We start from the raw sequence: 8,976 nt of genomic DNA on the forward strand, positions 1-8,976 counted from the left end.
TCAAAAAAAATCTTTATGTTCCTTTATTGGAGCAAGATTCCTGACCGGTATACAGTAATGTATTACTAAACATGACCTGTGCAGAAATTACATACTATCCATCTAGACAGGTTTTCATTACACTTTGCCTATCGATGGAATAGTTCCATTTATAAAGTTTTATACATCAAAAAGCTTTGAATTTGACCAGGCTGTCCATTAATTCATCTATGAAAAAGTTAAGTGGCATTTAATTTTAGCTACTATAATTTACAGCATTAAAAAGCTTATGCATTAGGTAGCTTCCCAAAATGGTATCCTATGCACAATGGCATTTAACGGCATTTAGCAGAGCAGGGCCTGTCATCTTACCCGGATTCACACAGACAGGCCTCGCTTGAGAGCTATATGCTAAATAGCTAGTACTTTGAGACAAAAGTACTCCTGAGTTTCTTACCACCAATACGGACTTCTTACTCTGAGAGTCTGTCTTCTCGGCCACACTTCATAGTACCAACGAAGACGCGCCAGTAACTGCCCTGTGTGTAACTTGGCATTAGAGCACCAGGTCTGTCTGATGGTGGTGGCAGGCACTATTATTATATCCAGGTAAATAAAGGCCCATTTTTAAAAATGCCAATTTGAGACACAAATCAAGGGCACAACATAATCAGAATTGAGTTCTGAGCAATCTGGTATCCCGAATGATGTGGAAGATTTCAGAAACTGACGGCAAACTGTACCCACGATGGCTCCTGGCTTTGGAGACATTAATACATTGATTCAGATCCCTTTCTCAGTCCACACAGCCCTGAGGTCACCCTGCAAAGTGTGTATCAAAAAATACGGAGTCAGGGTGACAAAGTTTGACAATACGTTATACAAGTCAAACTTGGAAAATCATATTAAATACACCTGTTCTGAGAGAAAAGCATCAAATCCTTTGTGTACACATTTAGTTTTATTGTAACAAAGCAACTTGTACACTTTTAACGTTTAAAACTGAGCATCATCTTTCCTTTCCAGTGAAACAAAAAGAAAATTTTAAAAATAAACAGGAACAAAATTACAATAGAGAATGTCAATTCCAAATAAGATCCTACAAGTTCTGCTGATTCTCCCATCGAGTGGCAGGGCTCAAGTCATCATTAGGAGAGAGTTTTATTTTAAAAGTGTCATCTTAAACTGCAAGGATGTCCGTTAAACATCACAATTAAACATGCCAAAGGAGAAGCCATGTTGTCAAAATGCCCACTTAACCCACCCAAACATCTCAAACCCACCCTTTGCTGACCTTCTATAACCCCATTTTTTTTAAGTTTTTTTTTCTTTTTTTTAAACAAGAGAAAGTAGACAGGTACATGTTGGTAAATGCTAACTGTCCATATTCACATAGAGACACAGTGTAATCTCTGAGCCCAATATACAGAGAAAGGAGGAAAAAAGCTAGAATTCTATGCACTACTACACAGGGGCCTAGCACCCTCCAGCTTCCAGCAGAGCTAAGGGAGCAGAAGGTTTTTCTTTTTTCCCACAGAGCACGGTGGTGTTGATTCCATAAAGTTTTTGTTTTTGTTGAGACAGGAAGGGACAAAAATGAATTTGGAACAAAAAGGGGTAGAGATTCTTTTCCCACTGTATTCTGCTCAAGGTATTTCCCCCCAAAATAAGCTGAGAACCATGGTATAAAGGGAGAGAAAAAGGAGACTTCAAAAAACAGAGCGAATGAGCACAAGAGGAGAAAAGAAAAAGAAAAAGGAAAAAAAAGACGGCAACTTGCTCCCAGGGACTGAAGAAAATTAAAAAAGGAAGGTTGGAATCCATCAGTGTTCCATTAGTCATCTTCCCCTTCATCCTCCTGTAAGAAAAAAAGTGGGCAGTCAATCTTCAGGGTTAATTCTAAGTCATTTCTCAACATTCACACACTCACTTACGGACTTCCACAGAACCTACTGCCACATTACTGGTACTCGTTAATTTTACAAACCTACGAATCAGTCTTTATCAAATCTCAACTGAAAAACACAGTGATGTGGTTTCAGATAAATCAGTTAACCTTTCAGCACTCACTAAAATCACTCACCTCTTTCACACCAAATAATACAAACAAAAACCCATCTATCTCAATTGCACTTTTAGTTTGCCCAAAACATGTGAATCTGTTACTTAGATTTCTCAGAATCTGACCAGCTGCACTATCCGTATCAACTTCATTAAGTACTGGCCAGGGAAGGACAGGACGGAGTACTAACCACAAAGGCAGAACTAGTTATAGTTACATCACGGAGACAAGGACCTTATTAAAATCTCCTTCCAGGGCGCCTGGGTGGCTCAGTGGGTTAAGCCGCTGCCTTCGGCTCAGGTCATGATCTCAGGTTCCTGGGATCGAGTCCCGCATCGGGCTCTCTGCTCAGCAGGGGGCCTGCTTCCCTTCCTCTCTATCTGACTGCCTCTGTCTACTTGTGTTCTCTGTCAAATAAATAAATAAAATCTTTAAAAAAAAAAAATAAAAAAATAAAATAAAATAAAATAAAATAAAATCTCCTTCCATCCCAGACAACAAAATAGCTGATCTCACCTACAAATCCTCCCACGATCAGTTGGCCAGTTCTATGATATAACACATTTAAACCCACAAAGTAACAAGGTAAATTCTGAGATGATCGTTTTTTGGACTTAACCAAACTTTCTTTTACCTCTCCTTCCTCCCCCTCATCATCATCTTCATCTTCTTCACCTTCATCCTCATCTCCTTCTTCATCAATATCTTCCAATCCTTCTTCTTCTTCATCATCATCATCATCCTCTTCTCCTTCCCCTTCTTCGTCATCCATATCGGGAACCTTAAAAAAACCAAGAGTTACCTGAGCAACTAATTTTCAAACAAAGGAGACAAATACAACTTTGAAAAAAGGCACATTCTCAACTCACCAAGTAGTACTGTAATGGATTTGGCCAAATATCATCTTTGATGACTTCTCCTAACTCATCTGCACCTGCATCAGAATGGTCAGTAAACCAGGTGAAGAAGCTCTCTGGTTCCTCATGCTGTCTCTTCCTGCTGGCTTTATTCTGTGTTTGACTTGAACGTTTCGTCAAATCCTAAATGAAGATAGAAGAACTTTTGAGACAGGTTCTCCACAACACCTAAATTCCCTATAAATTAAGATTTTAACCCAAAAGTGGGGGGGGGGGGTTTGCAAGTAATACTTATATGTTATCTACACTTGCTATCTAAAACAAATTATGAAACAAATAGCAGTTAAATAAATCCTAGAATTCTGGTCTGCAAAAACTTGTTAAGTTTATAGAAGCTTTTCCTGAAAAGGTACCATATAAATTTGGCTTTTTAACAAAATTATGTCCAGTTTGACAACCACTACCATAACACAGTAGAATAACTTAACATGGGAAGGGGGAGGCACGTCTGGGTGGCTCAGCATCCTGGAACTGAACCCCGAATAGGGCTCTCAGCTCAGCAAGGAGTGTGCTTCTCCCTCTCTGATATAAACAAAATCTTTAAAAAAAATTTTAAATGGGTTTACCACTTAGACACAGACATAAATGCAGCTTGGGAAGTAGCAAGCCATTTATTTGAAAAAGCTCAACCATCAATATGAAAATCAAAACAATGCAGCCCATTTCTTTAAAGACTTGCACTAGAATTTGTAACAACAGCTCCAAGCCATGGTATTTGGCTTTAACACACTAGATATTTTTTCTTTCTTTCTTTCTTTTTTTATATTAAGGACTTGTATCACACACATTACCAAAGCAGCAGTATTGGTTAAGTGGTTTAACTAAACCAAAATACACGAAATGATACCTTCACCCAACAATTCCTCAAATACCTTTCCAGATTTCCATTTGATTTCAGTGGACTTTGAAGATGGATCACCACTCTCATTCAGATGAAATTCTTTGGAGAGAACTTTATTTTCGAAGTAAGGGTTTTCATCAAAATACTATAATAAAAGATGGGAGAACTGGAAATCAATACAAACAGGTCTTCAAACCAAAGCTCCAATTCATTTCCACACTGGCCAATAAGAAGAGTTACTGATACTTACAAAATCTATTCTGTAACCTGATTTAATATCTTCAAATTCTGTCACTTCAACTCTTGTCAAATAATGCAGCGCCTCTTCATCCTCCTCCCCAAGCAGTGCAGACACTAGGTGACCAAATTATAGGTCAAATGAGTATTAAACAAACATTAACAAACAATTCAAGTGATGCCTTTAAAAATTTTCCAAAGGATCACCTTTGATTTCATAAATCCATTAAATGCAAACCAGACAGATCAGTGTCAGAGCCGTCACTATCTTTTACCAAGTAATTAAAGAGAATCTCAAATCACAATGGTCTCTTCTAAAATAGAGAAAGCATTAAAAGGAAGCCTCCCCTCTCAAGTGTTTTAATCTTTGTAAAACCAACATGTTCAACTAAGCTCTCCAGCCAAGTCCCTCCACTCTAACAAGCAGACATCCCATACCCTAGAATAAATGTTCTGATACAACATACCTTGTGGATGGTTGACAAATGTTGTTACCCAAAAATTGGGGATTTTGGCGATCAATTCCGACCTCTTCTGAAAAAATGGTTGGCGGAGTTTGTTATATTTCTGTTCTACTTTCAAAATCTCCTCACTGGCTTGTTCATTAAGTCTGAAGCAAATGAAAAAACCATGTTGACGATGATGGTTACTGACAAACACAAAAACTGCTGAAACTCCAAAATATTTACTTATTAGCTTTAGAAGAATACAAAGTACTTATGTATAATACCCGAAACACCTACACCTATATTTTTGTAGTTAGAGACACAAGTCAAAACAAAGATGGCAATTTGAGGGGCTTCACCAACACACATTCTCAATAATTAACAGTTCTCAAAGTGCCCAAACTGAGCACTTTGGTAACATTGTATATTTACATCACCAACTCTATCTCCAGTCTAACTTCAACTGTTTCAATCTCAAGCAGACTGTTTACCAAAAAAAAAAAAAAAAAAAAAAAAAGTTGCCAGTAAAGTAACAAAGTTATAACCCAAGTGGGAGCAACACTGATGCCATAATACTGAACTATCAGAAGTCCAGGCACTGCAATTCAGACAACTTGTAGCCTTTGAAAGCAAACCCAGGCTTTAGGAGGTCAATGTACTTTCTTCAAAAACTTTTCGGTCCACATAAAAGTATTTCACAGGAAACTAACTCCGAACTTTCAAAATATTTCCAACCAAATTATAACCTTTTCCACTTAGGCAGTGGATACAGATTTATTTGACCATAGTTTCAATGATTACCAGACTGTAAGTGGCATCTCAGAAAACTTCTGCAAAGTAAACTACAAAAAACTTTACCTGTCTATTTCATTTTGTACTTCATCAATATGTTCAATTGCTTCTTGCTGTTCTTTTTCTGAAAAAAAAAAAAAAAAAAAATATATATATATATATATATATGTATGTATGTATACAGGACTCAATACCACTTAAAATATAAAATTAGTTTTCCTGAGGTCAACAGAGTCTGTGATGTGACATATCAATAAAGCAGTTTTGCAAAAACAAACTGCCTACTACTACACGGCATGCTCTCCACGTGTTCATGCCTGTAGCTGACAAATTGCTTTTTAATTAAAAGACTATTCACAAATGCAATCTGCTAGGCTACTCAAAATATCTGCAGCACTTTTTCAAGACTTCCCTTCCAAGAACAAGACCAGTTACCAAAGTTTCTATTATGAAACATAAGGAATAAGCCTTATTCAAAAATTCTTACTGTTTCTTATCACATTATATACCTGCTAACAGAAATGATGCCAGCTGTTACCGCCAATACGGAAACTAACCCAAGACCATAAGGAAAATGGGGACTCCACCTATCTTACTGGTAGAATCACTTCTTACACAAAGTTGAAAATACCGCTCCGCATCGATTACAATTAAGACATCAGACACGCCTGACAGGTAAGGCCCTTGAATCTACCCGACCATCGTAAACACTGGACTTTACCTTCTTAGAATAGGAACCTTGGGATTCCACCCTGACCTTTCTCTCCCCTCCCCAACCCAGTTTCAGGCGGGCTTATCTCAGATGCGGCCCCACACGATTCTGGAGCACACTCAGAGGGAGCCAGCATGAAGGCTGAGAACTGTGAGCCACAGAAGGCAGGGGAGGAAAAGGGGTGTGCTATGGAAGAGGTGCCCTTTTGTCCGGCGAAGACTGCAGAACCTACAAAGCTAAGTGGGCGTGAAGGGGCCCGATCGCGCGGTTCATTTCCGGTAACCATCCCGGGTTTTGCAGCCCCCCTGCCGAGAAAGCCTTTACGGCCAAGGCTGGGAGGTTTGCTGAGAGCCATTGTAAAGCCCCTCCGACACGCTGGCCGCCGGGCCAGGTTTCACAGCGCTCTGCCGCGACGGGGTGGCCACCCCACGTGGGAAGTGTGCCCGGGGCCGGCGAGAGCATCCTCCCGGGCGGCCCAGGCCCGGTGCGCGGCCGGCCGCGTGCTCCCCCGCGCCCCCACCCCGCCCCAGCTCCAGGCGGAGGGCCGCGCCGGGGCCGGCCTCCGGGTGCGGGTGCGGGGGCGCCGCCCGCAGGCCGGACGAGAAGCGGGAGCCGTGCGGAGGCCCGGCCGCGGGGCCGCGTCCGGCCGCACCATGTGGCGGCGGCGGCGGCTGATGGGAGCGAGGCATCATGGCGGAGCACAATAAAGAGAGGCTTCTCGGGAGGGAGGGAGGGGGAGGAGAGCGAGGGAGGGGGGAGAGGAAGGGGGGGTCTCCTCCGCCCGCGCCGAGCAGGCCGCAGCGCCCCCGCCTCGCAGCGCCGTCCGCCGCCGCGGCGCCACCCTGGCCCCGGCCCCGCGCGCACAAAAAAGGGCGCCGAGGCGCGCGCCGGCCCGTCCGCCCAGCGCCCCCCGCGCGCCCCGGGCCCCGCCGGCGGCCTCCGGGCCGGGCGGGCGGCGAAGATGGCGGCGCGGGCCGGCCCCCGCCTCGCCTGCTCCTCACCTGAGGTCTCGTCGGCCCCGTCGTGGTTGGAGTTGAGCTCCTTTTTACTGACTTTGGCCGCCGGCGCCGACATGGTGCTGCTCCGCGGTCGGGGGGGGAGCGGGGAGGGGGAGAGAAGGGAAGGCGAAGGGGGCGGGCAGCGGCTTCCCCTCACGCCACACGCGCGGGCGCTCGCTCGGTCCGGCCGCCTCCTCCCGGCGCTCGCTCCCTCGCTCGCTCTCCCTCCCCCTGGCTCGCGCGCGCTGCCCTCGCGGCCTGACGGCGAGGGAGGGGCTGGGGCGGCGTGCCGGGCCCCGGCCCGGGCTCCTGCTTACGGAGGGGAGGCGGCGGCGGGCGGGCAGGCAGGCGGCTCGGCTCCCTCACTCACGCTCCGCGGTCCAGCTCGCTGCTCGCTCTCCCCGAGCCGCCTCCTCCACCACCTCCTCCTCACGGCGAGGGGCGGGCGGCAGGGCGCAGGCGCGCCAGGCCCCGCGCGCACGCCCCGCCCCCGGCCGGAGAGGCTCGCGCCGCCCCGCCATTGGCTGGAGCTCCGGGACGAGGGGGCGGAGCCGCGGCGAGGAGACACAGGGCCCGGCCGAGAGGCGGGAGGAAGGAACGCCGCGACGTACGGGGCCGGCCCCCCGCGCCGCGCTCCCCTCCCCCGCTTTCCCCTTCTCCAGCCCGACCCGGGACTTTTGCGCGCTACGGGCGCGCGGCGGCCCGAGAGGCGGGGCCTCGCCGGGCTGCGCGCAGGCCCCCCGGCGGGCGTATCACGTGGTGGCGGAGCGGCTTCCCTTCTCCGCCGGGTGGCGCGGGGCGCGGGGGAGTGGGGTGTTACAGCCCCCCAGAAGTGCAGGCCTTGTTGTAGCCTAGCTTCACACCGGGGCCCAGAAATACACGCACCCCGGGCTCGGCGCCCTGGGACCCTGCTGGGGCATCACTCTCGGTGGGTGAAGGAAGACGGCATCTCCATCCTATTTTCCAGGTGGGGAAGCTGCCCTTGGGATTCACTCAAGCTTCCCTGCAAACCCCGAAGGTGTCCAGTCCACTTACAAGGCCTTTTCCTGACTTCTCGTCCAAGCTCTGCCCCGACGGCTGTGTGCACTTGGGCAGGTCACCTTCCCTCTCTGTGCCTATTTCTGTTGTGAAATTATGTAATTAAAAAAAAAAAAAAAAGGCTGACAAGGGGGAACGTTGTGTGATTGATGCCAAACTGTAAGTCCTCTGAAGGCAGGGAGATACCACATTTATCCGCGCCTTTTCTGCCCAACTCCATGCCTAACGCTTAGGAGAAACAGTACCGAAGGCTAGGAGACAGCAATAGGAGTGGATCTCATTGAGGCGCACAACTGTCCGACGGCATAGATGGTGTTAAATTCATTTCACCACGTCAGAGAAGGGACCTACAAGACCTGCTTCAGCCGACAAGACATGTCTGTTTAAATAATCTTTTTCAGGGCGCCTGAGTGGCTCAGTCGGTTAAGCGTCTGCCTTTGGCTCAGGTTATGATTTCGAAGTCCTGGGATGGAGTCCTGCACCTGGCTCCCAGCTCCTCCCATCAATCTGCTTCTCCCTCTAACCTTTTCCCCTCTCTTGCTTTCTCTCTCTCTAATATATAATATTTTTCAGATAATGCAAATGCACCACTGTTCTACTCCCTCTTCCATAGCCCCAAAAGGTGGACCACAAAAAGCCTGAATTCGCTCCCTGGGACCAAGCCCACCTCAATCCCGCACCTGTCTCAGTTGGACAGGCTTCTTAAAGGAAGAATTATTAGTACCAGTGATAAGTTGGTCAATGTTTGACAACCGTTTCCCAGGAGGGAAAAAACACATACACACACCAAAACCCCTGATTTGTAGCATTTGCTGATTTCCATGGTGTATCAGTACTCTCCTGGCCAATTTCCTGCCACCACTGTGATGTCACTGAACAATTCTGAGTTAAAACACAAGGCTCTAGTGCACTGCTGAAGAATGCACCCTGGGCCACAGGCTGTGATAAACTATA

At 46.7% G+C, this 8,976-nt stretch overlaps 1 protein-coding gene across 2 annotated transcripts; it reads right to left on the minus strand.

Moving 5' to 3' along the window:
* SET (SET nuclear proto-oncogene) lies at nucleotides 1–7,445 on the minus strand. Of its 2 annotated transcripts, none has more exons than XM_059141671.1 (8): nucleotides 6,988–7,445; nucleotides 5,341–5,398; nucleotides 4,504–4,646; nucleotides 4,050–4,153; nucleotides 3,831–3,944; nucleotides 2,911–3,081; nucleotides 2,717–2,822; nucleotides 1–1,837 (listed from the first exon to the last, which is right to left on the minus strand). In XM_059141671.1, the coding sequence occupies exons 1-8, from the start codon at nucleotides 7,058–7,060 to the stop codon at nucleotides 1,830–1,832; spliced, it is 777 nt and encodes a 258-aa protein (XP_058997654.1). In that variant the 5' UTR covers nucleotides 7,061–7,445; the 3' UTR covers nucleotides 1–1,829. The 2 variants fall into 2 exon arrangements, with proteins under 2 accessions (XP_058997654.1, XP_058997653.1); XM_059141670.1 differs by having other exon boundaries at nucleotides 2,676–2,822; nucleotides 6,988–7,444.
* Nucleotides 7,446–8,976: the final 1,531 nt, after the last annotated feature.

Source organism: Mustela lutreola, chromosome 12, assembly GCF_030435805.1.
Source record: "Mustela lutreola isolate mMusLut2 chromosome 12, mMusLut2.pri, whole genome shotgun sequence".
In the NCBI taxonomy this organism is placed as follows: domain Eukaryota; kingdom Metazoa; phylum Chordata; class Mammalia; order Carnivora; family Mustelidae; genus Mustela; species Mustela lutreola.